This window comes from Marmota monax, unplaced genomic scaffold (assembly GCF_021218885.2).
Source record: "Marmota monax isolate L192 unplaced genomic scaffold, Marmota_monax_Labrador192_F-V1.1 WCK01_AAM20220418_F8-fsc00389, whole genome shotgun sequence".
NCBI lineage: Eukaryota > Metazoa > Chordata > Mammalia > Rodentia > Sciuridae > Marmota > Marmota monax.
Genome location: NW_026692795.1, coordinates 312,184 through 335,689, shown reverse-complemented (window position 1 = coordinate 335,689; position 23,506 = coordinate 312,184). Strand labels below are relative to the sequence as shown.

At 42.3% G+C, this 23,506-nt stretch overlaps 1 protein-coding gene across 1 annotated transcript; it reads right to left on the bottom strand.

Annotated features, from left to right (window-relative positions):
- Positions 1-14,839: 14,839 nt before the first annotated feature.
- On the bottom strand, positions 14,840-22,337 carry LOC131424305 (syncytin-1-like). The gene is made up of 2 exons (XM_058580496.1): positions 22,226-22,337; positions 14,840-17,122 (listed from the first exon to the last, which is right to left on the bottom strand). Exon 2 carries the CDS (start codon positions 17,072-17,074, stop codon positions 15,233-15,235), a length of 1,842 nt encoding a protein of 613 aa, XP_058436479.1. The 5' UTR covers positions 17,075-17,122; positions 22,226-22,337; the 3' UTR covers positions 14,840-15,232.
- Between the last annotated feature and the right edge of the window lie 1,169 nt (positions 22,338-23,506).

Below are 23,506 nucleotides of genomic sequence, written 5' to 3'. Positions count from 1 at the left end.
GCCCTAACCCTAACACTTACCATAACCCAAATACTTACCCTAAACCAAACCATAGCCCTTTCCTTAAACCTAACCCTTATCCTAGACTTAATCCAAACCATAACCTAGCCCTAACCCAAGCTCTAAACCTATCCATTACACTAAACATAAGCCTAACACTAATGCTAACCCTAACCCTATCAATAAACCTAATCCATTCTTTACCCTAAACCTTAACTGAAACCTAAACCTAACCATATTTATTACCCTAACCCTAAACTTAAACCTACCACTAGCTCATGCCTTAACCATAATCTTTAACATAAACCAAATGCCAACCCTGACTCTAGCCCTAATAAAACACCTAGTTTTAAACCTGACCCTTACACTAAACATAACTCATTAGAACTAGGCATAACCTAATCCTAAAACTATCCCTAACCATAACCCTAGACCTGACATTAGTCCTAAATCTATTCCTAACCCTAAGTCTAACAGAAACCCTAGCCATCATTCTAGCCCTAAACCTACCTTAATCCTACCCTGAACACTAACCCTAACCTTAATTCTATTTCTAAACCTCATCCTAGACCTAAAGCTAGCTTTAAAACCACCCATTCCCCTAAACTTAAACTTGAGCCCAATGCTAACCCTAAACCTAGCCCTACCCCTAGGGCTAACTCTAACACAAAAACCTAGCCCTAATCCTAGCCCTAATTTAACTGTTACCCTAACCATACCCTAAGCCTGGTACTAAGTCAAAAACTAACTTTCTTCCTAGCTGTATCACTAGTTCTATCACTATCCTTTCTGGAACCCTAACCCAGCCCTAACCCTAGTCCTAGATTTAACCCTAATCTAAATCAAACCCTAACCCTAATCCTAAACCTCATCCTAACACTAGCCCTAACTCTAAAACTAATCCAAAATCTAGCCTTAACACTAGCCCTAGCCCAAAAACAAAACCAAGCCATAGCCCTAACCCTAAACCTTAACTTAAACCAAACCCTAACCCTACATCTAGCCCTAACTTTAGCCCTAAATAGAGTCCTAACCATAACCCTAAAACTAACCCTTACCATTTCTCTGACCCTAACCTAGACCTATACATCACCCTCACTCAAACCTATGCTTTGCATGCTTCAGCAAAGGGCTACATTCACAAGGAACAAATCAGAGAGTGCCCACAGAGAACTGATTCAGTATATGAAGTTTCAAGCAGCTAATACCAACCCTGTTTTTTATCCAGCTCCATTTCCAATTACACATATAAGTCAAGATGAAGTGAAACCTTAAAACATACACTATTCCTGACAGCAAACCATGAACTGAGAAGGCCCAAACATGGGGAATATAGTAAGGCTAGGTAAAACATGAATCCTCCCTGGTATCAATGAAATTTGAACAAAACTAACTCTAAACCCAACAATAATTCTCACTAGCCTTAAACCTAACCCTAAACTAACCCTAACCTGTTTAGAGAACCTTTGATCATAGAAGATCAAATCTTGGGGTGCCTAGTAGGGCAAGGTAACAGATGAATCCTGCTCAGTATAAAAAATATATATATCTGACAAAATAATCAGAAGAGGTGTTTCAGTACATGCCTATTTCCCCTGTTTTTTTTTTTTTCCTAAAGTGCTCTTGGATAATGTTCTTTTCATTGTCATAGCTTTAGAAAACTTTCACTAGGAAGAAACCAGAGAGTGCCCACAGAGAACTGACTAAGTGTGTGAAATTTCAAGCAGCTAGCAACAACTCTGTTTCATTACCAGCTCCATTTCCATTTACCCATATAGGACAACTTGAAGTGAAACTTTAAAATATAAGTTGTTCCTGACAGTGAACAATTTAAGTCAGAAGGCCCAAGACTGGGGAACATAACAAGGCTAGGTAAAAGAGAAATGCTTCCAGAATCAAAGAAATTTGAACGAAAATAACTCTAACCCTAACACTAGTTCTAACTCTAGTCCTACATCTAACACTAACCCTAAACCTATCCTGTACATAAAGATTTGATCATACAAGTCCCAAACTTGGGAAACACAGGGCAGGAAGCTAGCAGATGAATCCTGTGCAGTATCAAACAAATCTGACCAAATAATTGGGGGGAGGTAGTTCAGGACATGCATATTTCCCTGATTTCTTATAAAGTGCTCTTGGATAAAGTTGTTTTTGCATGCTTGTGCTTGAGCTAATTTCTAAAGGAAGAAACCACAGAGTGCCCACAGAGAACAGATTGAGTGTGTGAAGTTTCAAGCAGCTAGCACAAACACTGTTTGATTTCTAGCTCCATTTCCATTTATCTGTATAGGTTCAAATGAAATGAAACCTTAAAACTCAAACTGTTCCTGACAGTGAAGCTTGAAACAAGAAGGCCCAAAACTGGTGAACATAGTAAGGATAGGTAAAAGATGACTCCTGCCCAATATCAAAGAAATTTGAACAAAACTAACTCTAACCCTAACACTCACTCTAACACTAGCCCTAACCCTAACCCGAAAACTAACCCTAACCTGTTTAGAGAACCTTTGATCATAGAAGTTCCAAACATGTGGAGACTAGTATGGTAAGCTAACAGATGAACCCTGTGCAGTATCAAAGAAATATGACCAAATGACTGGGGGACGTAGTTCAGTACATGCATATTTTCCTGTTGTCTCCTAAAGTGCTCTCAGATAATTTTTTTAGTCTTTTTTTTTTTTTTTGCATGCTTCAGCTTTGGGATATTTTCACAAGGAAGAAATCAGAGAGTACCGACAGGGAATTGATTGAGTATGTGAAGTTTCAAACAGCTATCACAAACACTGTTTGAATTTGAGTTCCATTTCCATTTACCCATAGAGATGAAAATGAAGTGAACTCTTAAAATATACAGTGTTCCTGACACTGAACCCTTGAACTGAGAAGGTCCAAAACTGGGAAACTTAACAAGGGTAAGGAAAAGATGAATACTGCCCAGTATCAAATAAATTTGAACAAATGTATCTTTAACTGTAATGCTAGATTTGACTATCCCCAACACTAACCCTAAGCTGTTTAGAGAACCTATGATCATAGAAGTCCCAAAATTGGGGATCCAAGTGAGGCAAGCTAGTAGATGAATCCTGCACAGTATCAAAGAAATATGACCAAATAATTGGGGAAGGTATTTCAATATATTTATATTTCCCTCTTTCCTCCTAAATGGCTCCTGGATAAACTTGCTTTGCATGCTTCAGCTTAGAGCTACATTCACAAGAAAAAACCAGAGAGTGCCCACAGGGAACTGATTGAATGTGTGAAGTTTGAAGCAGTTAGCACCAACCCTGTTTGATTTCTAGCTCCAATTTCATTTAGGTCAAAATGAAGTGAAAACTTAAAATAGAAACGGTTACTGAAGGTGAACAATTGAATCTTGAATGCCCAAACTTGGGGAGCCTACTAAGGCTAGGTCAAGGATGAATCCTGTACAGTATCAAAGTAATCCAGCCAAAAAAAAAGAAACTTTTTTTCCATACATATGTATTCTGCTGTTCCTAAGGCACTCAGAGATAAAGCTCTTTCTTTCTACTTTATCTTAGGGCTACTTCCACAGGAAACAAACCAGAGAATCCTCACTGAGAACTGACTGAGTGTGTGATGATGCAAGCAGCTAGCCCAAACCCTGTTTGATTTCCAGCTTCATTTCTATTCACCCCTATAGGGAAAAAAGAAGAGAAACATGAAAATTGAAACTCTTCCTGAAAGCAAACCCTTTATGTAGGAGGCCCAAACATTTGGAGTATAGTCAAAATAGGAAAAAGATGAATCCTGCACAGTATCATAGAAATTTGAAAACAAAACTAACTCTAACCCTAACACTAGGTCTAATTCTAGTCCTAACACTAACCCTAACACTAATCCTAACCTGTTTATTATCCTTTGGATTCTAGAAGTCCCACACTTGTGGAGCCAAGTGGGGCAGGCCAACAGATGAATCTTTCACAGTATCAAAAAAATCTGACCAAATAATTGGGGGAGGTAGTTCAGCACATGCATATTTCCATTTTCTCCTAAAGTGCTCTCACATAAAGTTGCTTTGCATGCTTACACTTAGGGCTACTTTCACAAAGAATAAACCAGAGAATGCCCCTAGAACTGATTGAGTGTGTGAGATTTGAAGTAGCAAGCACTACTTTTGATTTCCAGTTCCATTTCCATTTACCCACATAGGTCAAAGTAAAGTGAAAACTTAAAATACAAACTTTTTGAGACTGGTAACCCTTGACCCAAGAGGCCCAAATCTAGAGGATATAGTAAGGCTATGTAAAAGCTGAATCCTTCTCAGAATCAAAGAAATTGTAACAAAACTAAATCTATCAAAACACTAGCTGTAAACCTAGCTCTAACCTAATACTAAACCTAACCCAACCTGTTTAGAAAACCATTGATCATAGTAGTCCCCAAATAAAGAGCCTAGTGGGGAAAGCTAACAAATAAATTCTGCGCATTATCAAAGAAATCTGACAAAGTAGTTGGGGAGGTATTTAAGTACATTCATATTTCCCTGTTTTCTCCTAATGTGCTCTTTTTAAATTATTTTTTCATGTTGCAGTTTATGGTACTTTCACAAGGAACAAACCAGAGTGCCTACCGACAGCTGATTGAATGTGTGCAGTTTCAAGCAGCTAGTACTAACCCTGTTTGATATACAGCTCCATTTTCATTCACATCTATAGACTATAATAAAGTGAAACCTAAAAATTCAAACTGTCCCTGACAGTGAATGGGCAAAACTTGAAGGCCCAATCTTGGGGATCCTACTAAGGCTAGGAAAAGGATGAATCCTGTACAGTACCAAAGCAATCAAGCAAAACAAGTTGAAGCTTTCTCCTAAAGTGCTTACAGATAAAGCTGTTTCTTTTTACTTCAGCTTTGGGCTACTTCCACAAGAAACAAATGAGACAATGTGCACTGAAAATTGATTGAGTGTGTGAAGTTTCAAGCAGCTACCACAAACACTGTTTGAGATCCTAGATATATTAACCGTGTGGAGCTTACTGGGGCTAGCTAATAGATGAATCCTGTGCAGCACCTAAGAAATCTGACTAAATAATTGGGAGAGATAGTTCAGTATATGCATGTTTTCTTGTTTTCCCCTAAAGTACTGTCAGATAAAGTTGCTTTGCATGCTTCAGCTTAGGGTTACATTCACAAGAAACAAATCAGAGAGTGAACACAGAGAACTGATTGAGTGTGAGATGTTTCAGTCAGTTAGCACCAACACTCTTTGATTTCGAGCTCCATTTCCCTTTACCATATAGGTCAAAATGAAGTGAAACCTCAAAACACAAACTGTTACTGTCAGTGAGCCATTGAAATGAGAAGGCCCAAACCTGGGGAACACAGTAAGGCTAGCTGAAAGGTGAATCCTGCCCAGTATCCAGAAAATTTGACCAAAACTAACTCTAAACCTAACACTAGGTCTAAACCTAGCCCTAACCCTAACTGTAACCTTAACCCTAACCTGTTTAGATAAGCTTTGATCATAGAAGTCCCAAAGTTGTGAAGCCTATTGGGGCAAGCTAAGAGATGATAAATGCACAGTATCAAAGAAGTCTGACCAAATAATTGTGGGAGGTAGTTCATTACATGCTTATTTCCCTGTTGTCTTCTAAAGTGCTCTCCAATAAAGTTGTTTTTTCATGCTTCTCCTTTGGCCTATATTCAATAGAAAGAAAGCAGAGATTGCTTGCTGAGAATTAATTGAGTGTGTGATGTGTCAAGCAGGTAGTACCAACCCTGTTTGATTTCCATCTTCATTGTCATTCACACCTATAGGCCACAGTGAAGTGACACCTAAAATTTCAAACTGTTCCTGACAGTGAACCATTGAACTTAAAGTCCCCAATTTGGGGATCCTATTAAGGCTAGGTAAAGGATGAATTGTGTACAGTATCAAAGTAATTCTACCAAAAATTATTGAAGATTGCTCCTAAAGCACTCACAGATGAAGCTATTTCTTTCTATTTCAGCATAGGGCTACTTCCACAAGAAACAAACCAGAAAATGCACACTGAGAACTGAATGAGTGTGTGAAGTTTCAAGCAAACTTTCTAACCAACTCTGTTTGACTTCAAGCTCTATTTCCATTTACCCATATAGGTCAAAATGAAGTGAAAACTTAAAATACAAACTGTTCCTGAGAGCGAACCACTGAACCCAGAAGGTGCAAACCTGGGGAGAATAGTAAGACTAGGGAAAAGATGAATCCAGCCCAGTATCAAAGAAATTTGAACAAAAATAACTATAACACTAGCTCTAACCCTAACCCTAACCCTAACCCTAACCCTAACCCTTATCTGTATAGAAAAACATTGATACTAGATATTCCAAACTTGGAGAGCCTAGTGGGGTAAGTTAAAGATGGATACTGCACAGTAACAAAGAAATCTGATTAAATCATTGGGAGACTTATTTCAATCCATACATATTTCTGTGTTTTCTCCTTAAGGGCTCTCAGATACAGTTGCTTTTGAATGCTTCAGCTTTGGCCTACCTTCAAAAGAAAGAAACCAGAAAGTGCCCACTGAGAACTGATTTGTGAAGTTTCAAACACCTCCTACCAACCCTGTGTGGTTTCCAGCTCAATTTTCATTCACATTAATAAGCAATAATGAAGGAAAATCTTAAAGTACAAAATGTTCCTGACAGTGAACCATTGAACCAAGAATGCCCAAACCTGCGGAGCATAGTAAGCATAAGTAAAAGATGAATCTTGCCCAATGTCATAGAAATTTGAAAAAAAAAATGGGCCACTCTTGAGCTATCTGTGCAGATGGAAGACTCAGCTGTGTGGTTGCTCTCGGCTCAGTCAGAAGTTTGAAGTCAGCTCAGACGGAAGTCTCAGCCGTGCATGAACTCTTGGTGCAGATGGAAGTCTTGGCCGCGGGTTCGTTATTGGCTCAGACGGAAGTCTCGGCCATGCAGGAGATCTTGGTGCAGAGGATAGGTAGCAAAGAACACAGAGGTTTGCTTGCGGGTCACTAGACCAAGCTCTCGACACAGCCAAAGGTCAACCCAGAACGACTCACCTCACTAAACACCCTACACAGGTAGCAGATGGAATCCATCTTGGAAAACCTTACTCACCATCTATTGGTGGCCATGGCTACCATCTCAGTTCTGCAGCTGCTCATGTACCCTGTTTCCAACTCCCCTACCTCCAGCTGTGATAACTCAAGATTTTTCTCACAAGCTTTTGGGGGGCACTTAGCTATCAATGCAGAACAGCAACTGTACAGCTACCTGGTTCCCAATTCAGAGACTAAGAGTAGGGAGGCACCAGGTAGAAGCTCAAGCCCTCTCAAACTGGCTACCTCCACCACACTTAGCACAAAGACTCAAGCTAGGAATAGACAACTCCACCTACTGGAAGAAAACAGAGTTCTGAGACACTTTTCTATTCTTGCTCTTGTCATCTATTCTCCTCTACCCTTCCCCTTCTGGCCTTCACAATCTCAACATACATGAAACCAAGAACTTTGCATGAAATTGGACTTTAAGAACTGAATCACCAGAATAGTATAATAGAGAGGAATTACATAGGCCCACCTCACCCTCCCCCCTTTATTTTCTCTTATTTCCATTCTCGCTCTCTTTCTTTCTTTCCTTGTTATTTTCTCTTTTTTTTTCTTCCTCCCTCTATCCCACTATCAACCTCCTAACTTTTACTATTTATACATAGGGTAATTTTATGAATACAGATAAGGAATTTGAATTTATACATTCTGCCATAAATTACCCATGTCTATTCATTACAGTTCTCCTCCAATTTGCTAAGATAGATTAATCTCATACCCTCACTTTTTTCCTCCTTAACATAGCATCCTACCCCTGACCCTCAGTTCTCTATATACCACATAAATGGTATGCCTTTTATGAAACTAATGACTATATTCTGAATAATAATTGAAGCCACCATCTGTAGACATAGAATCTAAATATAAATGTATTTATAATGGGTAGGCTTAGGCTTCAGATTAGGGTTAGATTTAGCGTTAGGATTTGATCTGTGGTTAGGGCTAGGACTAAGGATAGGGCAAGGGTTAGGACTAGGGTTAGGGCAAGGGTTAGGGTTATGGTAAGGGATAGGGTTAGAACTAGTGATAGGCTAGTGTGAGAGTTAGAGTTAGTCATAGGGCTAGGGCTAGGGTTACTTTTAGGGATAGGACTAAATTAGGGCTAAGGTTAGTGTTAGGTTTAGACCTCAGGTTAGGGTTAGAGTTAGGGTTATATGTAGGGTAAGAGAGTGGGTTATAGCTAAGTTGAGGGCTAGGGTGAGGGTTAGTATTAGGGTTAGGGTTAGGGTTATGATTAAGTCTAGGCTTAGGGTTATAATGAAGGCTAGTGTTTGTGTTAGGGTTAGGGCTAGTATTAGGGCTAGGGCTAATGCCAGGTCTAGGGTAACAGTTAGGGATAGATTTAGTGTTAGGTTTATGGCTTGGTCCTGTGTAAGGGTTAGGTTTATAGTAAGGGTCAGGTTTAGAGCTAGGGTTATTATTAGGGCCAGGTTCAAGGGTAGGGTTTGGTTTAGGATAGAGGTAAGGTTTAGGGCTCAAATTAGCTTTATTTTTAGGGTTAGGGTTAATGACAGTTTTAAGTTTAGGGTTTAGATGTGGTTTAGTGTAATTGATAGGGTTAAGGTTGGGCCTAATGTTTAGCATAAGGGTTAGGGTTATTATTAGGGTACTGGATAGCGTTAGACCTAAAATTAGGGCTAGGGATACGTATAGGATTTGGGCTATTGTTTGGGTTAGGGTTACGTTTAAGTTTAGGGTTAAAGCTAGGTTTAGGACTCGGATTAAGCTAGGTTTTTGGTTTAGGTTAGGGCTAGGGTTAAGGCTACGCGTAAGTTACGAAGTAGGGTTTATGATTAATGCTAGTTATAGGATTAGGGTTAGGTCTAGGTCTAGTGTTAGGGTTAGGTTTATGGTTATGACAATATTTAGATCTAGAGTTAGTGTTAAGGTCAGAGTCAGTGTCTGGATTACTTTTCAGGTTAGATTTAGGACTAGAATTTCAGATAAGTGTAGGGCTAGGTGTAAGGTTAGAATTTGGTTTAGGTTAAGGGTTAGGGTTAGGGCTATGACTTGGTTTTGTTTTAGGGCTAGTCTTAGGGTTAGGGTTAGTTTTAGGATTAGTTTTGGAGATAGGGCTAGTGTTAGTGTGAGGTTTAGGATTAGGTTTAGGGTTAGATTTAGAGTTAGGTTTAGATCTAGGGTTTGAGCTAGGGATAAGGATAGGGCTAGGTTTAGAGCTAAGTTTAGTGCTAGGTTTAGGGTGATGGTAAGTGATTGGGTTAGAACTCGGTATAGGGCTAGGGCGAGAGTTAGAATAAGTCTTAGGGCAAGGGTTAGTGTTAGGGTTAGGCCTAGGGTTAGTGCTAGGGTTAGTGTTAGGTTTAGGGTTACTGTTAGGTTTAGGGTAAGGGTTCGTATTATAGCTAGTTTTATGGCTAGGTTGAGGGTTATAATTAGGGTTAAGGTTAGATTTATGATTAAGGTGAAGTTTATTGCTAGGATGTGGGCTAAGTTTTGTGTTAAGGTTAGGACTAGGATTAGAGCTAGGACAAAATCACATCTAGGGTTAGAGTTAGGGATAGTTTAGAGTTAGGTTTATAGCTAGGTCTATTTTAAGGGTTAGGTTTATGGTTAGGGTAAAGTTTAGAGCTAGGGGTATTATATGGGTTAGGGTCATGTTTAGGTTTTTTTTTTTTAGGTTAAGGTTTAGGTTTAGGGCTCGAATTAGCATTATTGTTAAGGATAGGGTAATGATAGATTTAGGTTTAGGGTTCAGGTTAAGTGTAGGGTAATGGATAGGGTTAGGGTTAGGGATAGGATTAGGGTTTGTCCTAGGGTTAGCATAAGGTTTAGGGTTATCATTAGAGTAATGGATATGTTAGAGCTAGGTTTAGGGCTAGGGTTGAGCTAAGGATTAGGTCTAGGCTTAGGCTTAGGGTTAGGGTTAGGGTTATGGTTAGGATTAGGATTAACTTTAGGTGTAAAGCTAGGGTAGGCCTTCGATTAGGGCTAGGTTTTACGATAGGTTAGGGCTACAGCAAATCTAAGAACTTTTTATGATTCAGGCTAGTTTTAGGGTTAATGTTAGGGCTAGGTATAGTTTTAGGGTTAGGTTTATGGTTGAAGGGGTGTTTAGACCTAGGGTTACTGTTAGTTTCAGGGTCAGGGTTCAGGTTAGGGTTATGGTTAGAATTAAATGCAGAATTAGGTCTGGGAAAGAGTGTTTGGCTTAAGCCGATGGTTATTGTTAGGGCTATGTCTAGGTTTTTCATTAGGTCTAGGATTAGAGTTATGGCTAGAGTTAGGATTAGGTTTAGGTCTAGAACTAGTGTTAGGATTAGGTTTAGGTATTAAATTACCAGAAGGGCTACTGTCAGGGTTCAGTTTACAGTTAGTTTCAGGTTTACACCTACCATTAGTGTTAGGGTCAGAATAGGGGTCAGGATTAGGGTTAGGGATGGGTTATGGTTAGAACTAGAATGAGTGCTAGGGTTAGGACTAGTAATACAGGTAAGGTTTGGATTTGGTTATGGATTAGGTTTAGCATTAGGGTTAAAGTTTGTCTTAGAGTAAGGGATAGAGTTAGAGCTAGGGTTAGGGCTTGGATTAGGGCAAGGGTTAGGGTTAAAGCTAGGTTTAGGGCTCGGATTAGAGCTAGTTTTGTGTTAGGTTTAGGGCTAGGCAATGGCTAATGTAAGAACTAGGGTTACAATTAGGGTAAATTTTTGCGTTATGGTTTGTGGTTAAACCTCTAGTGTTAGGATTAGTTTTAAGGTTAGGGTGATTTAGAGAGAGTTTTAGTATTAGTTTAATAGTCAGGTCAGAGTTAGTTTTAGGTTTAGGGTTAGGACTCGAAATAAGGCTAGTATTACTGTAAGGGTTTGGTTTAAGTTTAGGGTGGTGTTTAGAACATGAGTGTTAGGATATGAGTCAGAGTCAGTGTTAGTATTAAGGTTAAGTTTAGGATTTGAATTAGGGCTAGGGTTAGGTCTAGGTGTGGTATTAGGATTTGGTTTAAGTTAAGGTTTAGTGTTAGGGCTATTACTCGGTTTTGTTTTACTGCTAGGGTTAGGGTTAGGGCTAGTTTCATGATTAGTGTTAGGGTTAGTGCTAGTGTTAATGTTAGTCTTAGGGTTAGGGTTAGTGTTAGAGTTAGAGTTAGATATAGGGTTAGGACTAGGATTAAGGATTAGGCAAGTCTTGTGCCTAGGTTTATGGCTATGTTTAGGGCTAGGGTTAGGGTTAAGTTAAGGGATAGGATTAGAACTAGGGATACAGCTAGTGTGAGAGTTAGAGTTAGTCTTAGGGCTATGGTTAGGGTTAGAATTAGGGATAGGGATAAATTAGGGCTAGGATTAGGGCTAGGGTTAGTGTTCTGCTTAGGTCTAGTGTTAGGGTTAGAGTTAGGATTAAGTTTAGGGTAAGAGATGGTGTTTTAGCTAGGTTTAGTGGGAGGGTGAGGGTTAGAATTAGGTTAGGGCTATGGTTAAGGTTAAGGTTATGATTAGGGCTAGGTTTAGGGCTAGGTTTAGGGCTATGGTTTGTTTTAAGTTTAGGGCTAGTATTAGGGCTAGGGATAATATCAGGTTTTTGGTTATGTTTAAAGATAGTTTTAGTGTTAAGTTTATGGCTACATGTAGTGAAGGGTTAGTTTTATGGTTAGGGTCATGCTTAGAGCTAGGAGTATTTTTACAGTCAGGGTCTGTGTTAGGGTTTTGGATAGGTTAAGTTTTAAAGTTAGGGCTCAAATTAGCATTAGGGTTAGTTTTAGGGTAATGATAGGGTGAGGTTTAGAGTCTAGGTTTAGATTAGGGTAATGGATAGGGTTAGGATTAAGGATAGGTTTAGGTTTAGGACTTGGTTTAGCATTAGAGTTAGGGTTATGTTTATGTCAATGGATAGGGTTAGAGCTAGGGTTAGGGCTAGAGTTATGTTTATAATTAGGGCTAGAGTTAGGGTTAGGAATAGGGTTAAAACTGGGTTTATGGCTCAGATTAGGGCTAGGTTTTGTGTTAACTTAGTGTTAGGGTTAGGATATTGCTAATGTAAGTACCAGAGTTATGTTTAGGTCTAAATTTAAGGTTAGGGTTAGGGCTGTGTCTAGTGTTAGATTTAGATTTAGGGTTAGGTTTATGTTTAGAGCTAGGGTTAGTGTTATGGTCAAAGTCAGGGTCAGGATTAGTTTTAGGGTTCATATTAAAACTCAAATTAGGGTTAGGGCTTGGTTTATGTTAAGGGTTAGGGTTAGGACTATGGTTCAGTTTTGTTTTAGGGCTAGGGCTAGGGTTAGGGCTAGTTTTAGGATTAGCATTAGGGTTAGGGCTAGTGTTATGTTTAGGTTTAGCCTTAGGGTTAAAGTTAGATTCAGAGTTAGGGTTAGGGTTAGGGTTAAGCTTAGGGTTATTATTAGATTTAAAGTTAAATTTAAATCTAGTTAGGGCTAGGGCTAAGGATAGGGCTAGGGTTAGGGCTAGGGTTAGGATTCTGGTAAGAGATTGGGTTAGACCAAAGGATGGGGCTAGGGTGAGAATTAGAGTTAGTCTTATGTCTAGGGTTAGGGCTAGGGTTAGGAATAGGGTTAAATTAGGGCTAAGATTAGGGCTAGGTTAGTGTTAGGGTTAGGGTTAGGGGGAAAGTTATGTTTAGTGCTACAATAAGGCCTGTGATTTGTGTTAATTTTAGGGCTAGGATTAGGGCTAGGAGTAAGGGGATGTTTAGTGCTATGATAAGGGCTGTGATTTGTGTTAAGTTTAGGGCTAGGATTAGGGCTAGAGCTAATGTCAGGTCTAGGCTTATGGTTGGGGATAGTTTTAGGATTATGGTTATGGCTAGGTGTAGTGTAAGTATTAGGTTTAAGGTAAGGGTCAGCTTTAGAGCTAGGGGATTTATTAGGGTCAGGTTTAGAGTTACAGATTGGTTAGAGTTTAGGGTTAGGGCTCGAGTTAGCATTTGGGTATGAGTTAGGGTAATGATAGGGTTTTGTTTAGGGTTCAGGTTAGGTTTAGCTAATTGTTAGCGTTATGGTTAGGTCTAGGGTTCTCATTAGGGTAAGGGTTAGGTTTAGTATAATGGACAGTTTAGGGCTACGTTTTGGGGTAGGTTTATGGTTAGGAATAGGCCTTGAGTTATGGTTAGTTTTAGGGTAAGAACTAGGGTTAGGGTCAGGGTTATGTTTAGCATTAGGGTTAGGTTTTGATCTAAGGTAATGCCTAGGAGGGTTAGGTTTATGGTTAATTCTAGGGATAAGTTTACAGTACAGTTAGGGTTAGGGTTAGGATTAGGACTAGGTCATCATTAGGGGTAGGGTTAAGGTTAGGGTAATGGATAGGTTTAGATGTAGGTTTAGGATTATAGCTAGGGATAGAGGTTTAGGCTTAGGGTTAGAGCTATGGTTATGTTTAGGTTTATGATAAGGGTTAGGGTTTGAGCTAGGTTTAAGTCTATGGTGATGTGAGGTTGAGGGTTAGGTCTAGGGTTAGTTTTCCAGTTAGTTATAGCATTAAATTTAGGCCTAGGTTATCAATAGGGTTATGGTTAGGTTTAGGGTAAAGGATAGGTTTAGGGCTAGAGTTAGGTTAGGATTAGGACAGGGGTTAGGGTTATTTTTAGGGATATATGTAGGTTTATGTTTAGGGTAAGCGTTAGGCTTTGAGCTAGGATTAGGACTAAGGTGAGGTTTAGGTAAGGGTTAGGTTGAGGGTTAGGGTTAGGGTTATGCTTAAGGGTAGGATTAGGCCTGGGATTAGCTCTAGGTTTGGGTTAGGTTTAGGCCTAAGTTTAGAGCTATGGGTAATGTAAGAGCTAGTGTTATATTTAGGGCTAGTTTTAGGGTTAGGGTTATGGCTAGGTATAGTGTTAGGTTTATATTTTTGGGTAGTGTCAAATTTATAGATAGGTTTATTATAAAGGCAGGGTCAGTGTTCAGGTTAGAGTTAGAGTTAAGATTACAGCCAGAATTAGGACTAGGTTTAGGTATAGGGGTAGGGTTAGAGTTTGGGTTAGGTTCAGGGTTATTGTTAGGGCTAATGCAAGGTTTTTGTTTAGGTCTAGGGCTAGAGTTAAGTCTAGATTTAGGAATACGTTTAGGTCTAGGGCTAGTATTAGGGTTTGGTCTGGAGTTAGGGTCAGGTTTAGACCTAGGGTTAGTGTTGAGATCAGAATAAGGGTCAGGGTTAGTACTAGGATTTGGGATAGGGTTAGAGCTAAAGTGATGGATTGGTTTAGAACTATTAATAGTGTTGATGTTTTGGTTAGCCTAAAGATTAGGGATAGGTCTAGGGTTACCATTAGTGTTAGTGTTTGGCTTAGGGTAAGTGATAGCTTTAGAGCTAGGGTTAGGGCTAGGGTTAGGATTAGGGTTAGGGTTAAATCAAGGTTTTGGCTTCAGATTAGGGCTAGTTTTCGTGTTAGGGTTAAGCAAACGGCTAATGTAAAAATTGCCGCGTCCGGCCAAGGGAGCCGAGTCCGGCGAGGGACGGCGAGGTTAAAAGACACACAGGACACCAAGGTTCTTCATCCAGGAGTCAATAATCTTTATTGCTAACACACCTTTTTTTATACCCCAAGCAGCAGAAGTGGAAAACTACCCAAAAGCAGGAGGGAGGGGGGAGAAATTTAGTTTCAACATCTATTATTGTCAGGTACCGAAACCTCCCTTAACAATAAGTCCATCAGACCAGAAAAGGTCAAGGCATTCCCGTGGGATACATATGTCTCAGACGGATAAGCAGGAACAGAAAAACCGCAAGTTCGCCATGGCCTTGTGAGCTGGCCACACTGGCATGCAGAACAAACTAGTGGAGGTAGGGCTCCAGGGGCCAAGGTGGACCTGTTGCCAACAAGTCCCCCTCTTTTGTTTTTTGCATGCCAGTGGGAATCAAGTAGCCCCTGTCTTAGGTCGTTCACAGCCCTTGCGATGCTTACCCGTCTCTGGGAAGGCCCCGATTCCCTGGCTTAGGTCACACAGCAAGCGTGAAAGTTGCCCGTCACTGGGTACTACAAGATCAGCTCAAGGTGTTATGACCTATCAAGACATTATTGCGGTGAACGCTTAGCCGTCTCCACCCACGGGACCCATGACCGTCACCGCCGAATGGCAGATGTGATTGGACCGAGAGATTAGACAGCAAAGATCCTAATACAGGAAGGCAAGAGGGAGAGGTATGCATAGAGAAAAGATATGGCAGGAGTTCTTCTTTTAAGGAGGACACTCATCTTCGGATAGGTCTGAAGTATATCTCAGAGAGGCGATCATCCATCTTCAAGCGTTGATAGTGAACCTGTATCGGCTTAGAGGCTAAGATATTAATTTGATCCTTAATGAATTGTACTATCTTATTTACAATGCAGGGTCCTATTGCCACTACTAGAAGGAGGCCTAACAATGGTCCCAATAAGGGAAGAAGATAAGGCAAAAATCCATTAAGTCCAGTCCAGAGAGGGTTCTCAAATAATTCCCTCCTCCTTTTTTCTAGGTCTTCTTGGAGTTGTTTAATTTTTGTGCGAACTATGCCAGATTTGTTAGCATAAAAACAGCACCTCTCCCCAAGGGCTAAACAAATTCCCCCTTGATTGGCAGTAAGCAAGTCTAAACCCCGCCTGTTCTGAAGAACTACTTCTGCTAGGGAGTCTATCTGGTCTTGTAAGTCTTTAATGGTTCCCGACAGGGTTTGCACATCATCTATAAGCTGTTGAGATAGGCGGCGGTAAGAATGTATAGCCGTACCCAATCCTGCCGTGCCTGTACCCACAGCAGCTGTTATTCCAAGGCCAACAAGGAGTGGTAAGGCCTGCACAGCTCTCTTGTGTCTTCTAACTAAGATGTCTAGGCTAGGAATGGGTAGGGGTTCATCTCCTGAGATAATCGTGATATCAGGAAGCAGTAATGCCAGAACGCAACCACCAGTCCAATTTGCTGGGAGCCTGGGAAAAGCTAAATTTCCACCACACATAAAGACTGTACCATTAGGGGGACAAATGGGCGGAGTAGGTGAGGAGTAATTCTTTACTAATGAGCAGTTTCCAAAGGAAGAGACTCCAACATCAACATCATAGGTATTATTTTGCATCATGCCTAGAAGGCATGACATAAAACCACCTAGAGGCTGCACCTTAAAGGGCAGCCCAGATTGACATGTGTTGTCATCATCAATGGTATAATTGATGGGAACCGCCAATGGCATGACTGCACCTGCCGTCATGCAGAGCCAGCAATCACCAGCAAGGGTAGGGTTGGAACTGTTAAGTAAAGAAAAGGTAGTTTCTAGGATATCTAATGTATTGGCATCTAAATCAGGAAACTGGGATTTGGGCAATATCAAGGGGTGGTATGTAGGCTTAGGGATCTCCGGCTTTAAAAGCTTAATCACCTGAAGGTGTTTGATAGCATCAGTGGGTCCCCCTCCGTCAGAGATTCCGATAGGGGCCTGCATGGGCCAGCAGGAGGGTTTACCCACGACGCCCTCACATCCCGCCTCAGTTAACCGAGTCGTGATGCCTTCCCCTCCCCGGTCACCAAGAAAAGGAATATAATTATAAGTGGTCCCCCATTCTCCACGGGTGTTAGTTAGGATGGCCTCAAAATACTGTTTTCCTTGATTATTAACACAAATTGAGGCCGATGTATAACAGGAGATGTGCATTGCCGGGGTGTAATGACAAGTGGCGGGACAGCTTCCAAGAGTCTCGGTCGGATTAGGGACAACAAGTCCGGGCTTATTAACACATACCCATTTTGGTTGCTTAAATCCTCCGATGTTTTCATTGAGTTCAGCCGCCATGTAGGCTACTTTAGTCCCACAATCAATGCTCTGGATATAACCAGAGGGGGCCGAGTGCCGGGGCCCTCCCTTACACTCACAAGGGGCTCCAAAAAGATATTCATGAATATTCCCAGGTGGGGGGTCAAGCCCTCCTTCAGCAAACCTGTCCAGAAGGAATGCCACAAGAGGGGTCCAGCTCATGAGGTGTGTCTCGGCACTCACTTGAAGGGGTGAGAACAACAGCGGCAGGATCAGCCATCTTGGGAACTTCATTTTGTCTTGAATTTTCATTCACCGGTCTGGTGCAGCGCTCCGGGATCCAAATGGGCTTCTCAGTTCCTGGGGGAAAAACACATACAGCTCCCCTCACTCTAGCTAAGAGTGGAGCCGGGGGTTGCCACTTTCCGGTGGATAAATCTTTCCACCTTATTTGAGCATCTTGTACAGTGGGAGGGGAAAAGTGGCGTTGTGCAGCCGTGCGCCCTCCAGTGTCAGTGAGTAAAAAATTTAAAGTAAATAAGGTTATGCTTAGAAGTGCTTGTGGTCCCTGACAATTCCGGTATATCTCCCCCTCTTTTGTTTTTTGTAAATAAGTTTTTAAATGTTGATGGGCTCGTTCCACGATAGCTTGTCCCTGTGGATTATAAGGGATTCCAGTCTTATGATTAATTTCCCATTGGGTGCAAAACCGTTGAACCGCCTGGCTTACATATGCGGGACCATTATCGGTTTTGAGGCATCGTGGGGTGCCCATGGAGGAAAAGGCTTTTAGAAGATGACTGATTACGTCCTTAGCCTTCTCTCCAGTATGTAAGGTGGCAAAAATGAAGCCAGAATATGTGTCAGTGGAAACATGTATAAAGGAGAGCTTACCAAAGCTAGGGAAGTGTGTAACATCAGTTTGCCAGACATCATTAGGTTGTAGTCCTCTTGGATTAACCCCAAGGGAAGGAGAATGAATAAATGGTGCACAGGTTGGACATAATGAGACAATCTGTAAAGCTTGGTCTCGTGAACATCCTGTGTGGAAGCGTAAAGACTGTGCATTTAAATGAAATTTGTTATGGAATTGTAAGGCCTTATCATATTCGGTCGTCACACAGGAAAGGCCAACAGCATGAGTAGCAGCGTCTGCTTTTGCGTTGCCCTCTGACAAAGGTCCAGGGAGCCCTGAATGGCTTCGGATGTGGCCAATGTATAAAGGATCTCGTCTAGCCCAAATGAGAAGCTGAACTACCTGTAGTTGTTCTGTGATGGTGGATTGCTTTCCAATATATGATGCTGTTTCTATGACTAGAGCCAGATTGGCTACATACAAGCTGTCAGTATATACATTAAGAGGAATAGAACTATAGACTTTGAGAGCTATGATTAAAGCTTCAACTTCTGCCTTTTGGGCCGACTGACCTGACACAGGTTGTCGGAGAATTTGAGATCCATCAAAAACGACAGCAAATCCATTTTTGGCCCCATCTGTATATACAGTTTGGGCCTTTGGAATAGGTTCCCTTTTCATAATCTTTGGGAAGATAATGGGACACCTTTTAAAGCCCTCCAAAAGTCTATGTTTAGGGAAGTGATTATCAATCTGACCCTTGAAGCTGCACAGGAAAAGACACCAAAGGTCATGTTCTTGTTGTAACTTGTGTATCATATCTTGAGTGTAAGGTTGAATAAGTATGTCAAAGGTTTTTCCAAACAATGCATCACCCAAATATTTAGCCTTCCAAATTAAGTTAATAACTAGCTCATAAAAGGGAGTCAATACCCGGGGGTTAGAAGCCGGCAAGTGGACCCAATAAATGGGACCCGTTTGCCAGAACACTCCTGTGGGAGTAATTTTAGAAGGTAGAACTATAAATGACAAGGGCAGAGAATAATCTATCTGCGTAATCTGCATGTCCTGCAGAGCCTCTTCTATTAGCCTCAGTGCTCGTAAGGCTTCTGGTGTAGGTACTCTACACGACGTAGGAGAAGGATCTCCTCGCAAGAGGTCATACAGGGGTTTGAGCTCTCCAGTTGGAATATGAAAGGACGGGCGCAGCCACTGTATTTCTCCGAGGAATGTCTGCCACTGATGTAAAGTTTTGAGCTGATTTATCTGGAACTGGGGTCTCTGGGGAAAGATTCCTATGTTATTAATGATGTATCCCAAATAATTGTAAGGGTGTTGAAACTGCACCTTTTCGGGTGCTATGACCAGCCCTGCCCCTTTTAGAAGGGATTGGAGGACTTCATAAGATTGAAGAAGTCTTTCTTTCTTGGGCCCTGCCAGTAAGATGTCATCCATATAATGAATGAGGTAGAGCTGTGGGAACTGCTGTCGAAAGGGTCGCAAAACCTCAGCTACAAAATATTGGCACATTGTAGGACTATTAGTCATCCCTTGAGGTAGGACAGTCCATTCATACCGTTGGTAAGGTTCCCTAAAGTTTGTGGAAGGCAAGGAAAAAGCGAAACGCTTTCGGTCTCGTGGGTCTAAGGGGATAGAGAAGAAACAATCTTTTAAATCTATGACAATAAGATGCCAATCCTTTGGGATCGCAGTAGGAAAGGGTAGCCCTGGTTGTAAGGGTCCCATGGGTTGCATAGTTTTATTAATAGCTCGTAGGTCCTGAAGAAGTCTCCACTTCCCAGACCCCTTTTGTATAACAAAAATAGGGGTATTCCAAGGGGAGGTAGAGGGCACCACATGTCCTAACTTAAGCTGGTCTTGAACTAATAGGGAAGCGGCCTGTAATTTGTCCTTAGTTAGGGGCCACTGTTCTACCCACACAGGGTCATCTGATAACCAAGTAATGGACAGTGGAGGTGGCCGCACTTCAGTGGCCCCTAGGATAAATTTCCCAGTCCTCTCCGGTCTCTTCCCCGCCGGGTAACCTGTTCTGCTGGATCCACGGGTGATATTCTGCCCTCATGTCTCTTTCCTAGTCCCCTTCCAGGGATCCATCCCATGTCTAGCATTGCATCATTAACAAAGTCATTATTTCCTTTCAAAGTCTGGGTAGTGAGAATAGCCCCCATTTGATGAAGCAAGTCCCTCCCCCAAAGGTTCGTGGGGAGTCCAGTCACCACATAGGGCTGGAAATGGCCACTATGTCCTTCACCATCTCTCCATTTTAAAAAGGAGGCACTTCTTTTTGGTCGGGTCTGTCCTATCCCCTGTAATATGGCCGAGGGACTCTGGAGGGGCCAGGCAGGTGGCCATTGTTTTTCAGAAATGACAGAGACATCCGCCCCCGTATCTAGTATTCCCTTGAAAGCCTTGTCCTGTATCTCAATGGTCAGGTTGGGACGCGAATCCAAATGAGCTACCCAAAAGGCCTGGGGAGTTCCAGTGGAGCCAAAGCTGCCGTCGCCCCGGGACCCACGGAGGGTGTGCCCAGGAATGGAAGCTAAGGGTAGCAGCAGCAATTGAGCTATACGCTCCCCGGGGGGAAGAATAACAATTCCTTGGGTAGCTTCTACTACTATTTTTATTTCTCCCTGATAATCAGCATCAACAACCCCCGTAAGAATCTTCAAGCCCCACTGAGTTGCGCTACCTCGTCCCAACACTAGTCCCACCGTCCTCTCTGGCAGGGGTCCAAAAACCCCAGTAGGCAGCGTCTGAGGTCCCATTTGGGGAGTTAATACCGCTCGGGAGGTGGAACTGAGGTCCAGTCCTGCGCTTCCTGGTGTTCCCCTGGGGAGTTCCCAGATAGAAAGGGGTTGGTCAGTGGGAGGCGGCGGAGACGCCCACTCCCTGGGGCACTGTTCTGTCCCTGCACTGCCCCGTACACTTTGGCTTCCGGGGCCCGGGGCGGGCCCCTGCTCCCGTTTCCCGACGGTATTGGGTTACCCTGGATGTCAAATTTTGACCTGCACTCACTGCTCCAATGATTTCCTTTATGACATCTAGGACAAATTCTAGGCATCCCTCTGCCAGCACCCTCGCTCCTTTCCGGGCAGTTTCTCTTTATATGTCCCTCTTTCCCACACTTAAAACACCCCTTAGAGCGGGTTCCCCTGTTATCAGCTTTTTGCATTCCAGTCTTAAGGGCAGCAGCCAAAACCTGACCAGTAATATGAGGCCCATCTATATCTTTGCATGCTCGAATCATGTCATCTATACTTTTGGCCCGGGAGGACTTAATAGCATTTTGGCAGTAAGTGTTAGCGTTTTCATATGCCAGTTGTCTAATAAGTGGCATAGCCTGTTCCAGATTAGGGAATATTTTTCCAGCAGCCTGCATTAGGCGGGCTATAAAGTCTGAATAAGGTTCAGAGGGTCCTTGAGAGATCTTGGAAATTTTTGCTTCAGTCTTAGAAACGGGCAGGGCTTTCCAGGCATGGACTGCAGCTGAGGCTATTTGAGCATAAACACCTGGGTCGTAATTAATTTGTTGGCCTATGGTGGCATACTGCCCAGTTCCTGTCAACATTTCAGCATTTCGCCGTTGATGGCCCGCATTCAGGTTAATCTGAGCCAGCTCGCGGCACCTTTCATGATATTCACTTTTCCACAATAAGAAATCCCCTCCAGATAACACAGCCCTGCAAAGTTGCTGCCAATCATTAGGTATCAGTTGACTGGCTGAGAAAGACTCGAAGAGGGTCAATGTGAAAGGGGCATGAGGTCCATAATTAATGACCGCCTCCTTAAGCTGTTTTATGTCCTTGAAGGCTAGGGGGACATGGGCTCTGGCCGGCTGTCCATCAGCATCGGCGTTTTCAATCATTGGAAAAACCTGAGCCGCTCTAGAACCCCAGTGGACCCCCGCCCGTCTAGTAGGGGCGTCCTCATTCCAATCAGGATTATAGGGAGGAGGTGCGGCAACTGAGGGGGCCCTAGGCACCCTCACATTTGCCCTTTTAAGGCGATGTTCTAGTTCCTCTATCTCCCTTTCTAATCCCTCCTCTTCCTCAGAGAGAGAACTGAGGTCCTCAGGATCATTTTTGGGCTTAGAAATCTGGAGGCGTTTCCTACCCCCGAGCCCGAGTCCTCAAGAGGACCCTCATCCTTTAAGGATTCTGCCATTTGCTCTTCCTGCACCTGATTAAGGGCCTGTTCACATTCAGCAAGCTGATCCTTGATCTTTACTTTATCTGTTAATAAAGCATCCTTTACCAACCTCCATAAGGAAAAGGTGGCAACTGGGACACTGTCCGAGCCCCGGTCCCTCAATAATTTCTGAAGGTCATGCCTCACCAGGTCCCAGTCACTATTATTAAGAAATCCTCCTGTCAGAAACCAAGGACAAGCCTGGGCAATAATTTCAACGAATTCGGTTGCTGTCTTAGTTTTTATTCCTGTTCCTTGTGTATTTAACAGCTCTTTCAGTTCGTTGGCCAGACGAACCTTCGCTGTTGAGTTACCCATGGTACGTACCCTGTCTCTTTAAAATATCTTTAAACCAATCCTCCCCCTTCTTTCTTAGAAGGTGAGCCCCGTCCGCTTACCCCTGCTTTCCGGATCTCAGTGGGAGCCTCCAATTGCCGCGTCCGGCCAAGGGAGCCGAGTCCGGCGAGGGACGGCGAGGTTAAAAGACACACAGGACACCAAGGTTCTTCATCCAGGAGTCAATAATCTTTATTGCTAACACACCTTTTTTTATACCCCAAGCAGCAGAAGTGGAAAACTACCCAAAAGCAGGAGGGAGGGGGGAGAAATTTAGTTTCAACATCTATTATTGTCAGGTACCGAAACCTCCCTTAACAATAAGTCCATCAGACCAGAAAAGGTCAAGGCATTCCCGTGGGATACATATGTCTCAGACGGATAAGCAGGAACAGAAAAACCGCAAGTTCGCCATGGCCTTGTGAGCTGGCCACACTGGCATGCAGAACAAACTAGTGGAGGTAGGGCTCCAGGGGCCAAGGTGGACCTGTTGCCAACAAAAAATTAGGGTTAAAATTAGGGTTAGTTTTAGGGTTAGGGGTAGGGGTAGGGGTAGTGTAAGTGTTAGGTTTAAGATTAGGGTAATATTTAGAACTAGGGTTATTGTTTGGATCTGAGTAAGAATCAGAGTTTTTTAGGGTTAGGGTTAAGACTCAAATAAGGGCTAGGGTTACTGTTAGGCTTTGGTTTAATATGAGGGTTGTGTTTAGAGCTAGGGTGACTGTTAGGATATGAGTTAGTGTCAGGGTTAGTTTTAAGGTTAGTGTTATGACATGAATTAGGGCTAGGGTTACTGTTAGGGTTTCATTTAAGTTTAGCATGGTGTTTAGAGCTAGGGTGGTTGTTAGAATATGAGTCAGGGTCAAGGTAATTTTTAAGGTTAGGGATAGGACTCCAATGAGGCCTAGTGTTAGGTCTAGGTGTAGTGTTAGGGTTTGTTTTAAGTTAAGGTCTAGGGTTAGGGGTATTGCTCAATTTGGTTTTAGTCCTGGATTTAGCGTTAGCACTAGTTATATGATTACCATTAGGGTTAGGACTATTGTTAGTGTTAGGCTATTCTTATGGTTAGGGTTAGATTTGAAGTTAGCATTAGATCTAGGGTTCAGGATAGGTCTAAGGATAGGGCAAGGGTTAGGTTTGGGTTAGAATTATCGTAACGGATACATTTAGAAATAGGGATAGGGCTAGGGCGAGAGTTAGAGTTAGTCAAAGAGCTGGGTTCTGGTTAATTTTAGGTATAGGGCTAAATTAGGGCTAGGATTAGGGCTAGGTTTAGTAATCATCTTAGGCCTAGCATTAGGACAGTATTATGGTTTTCTTTAGGGTAAGGGATGGTGTTATAG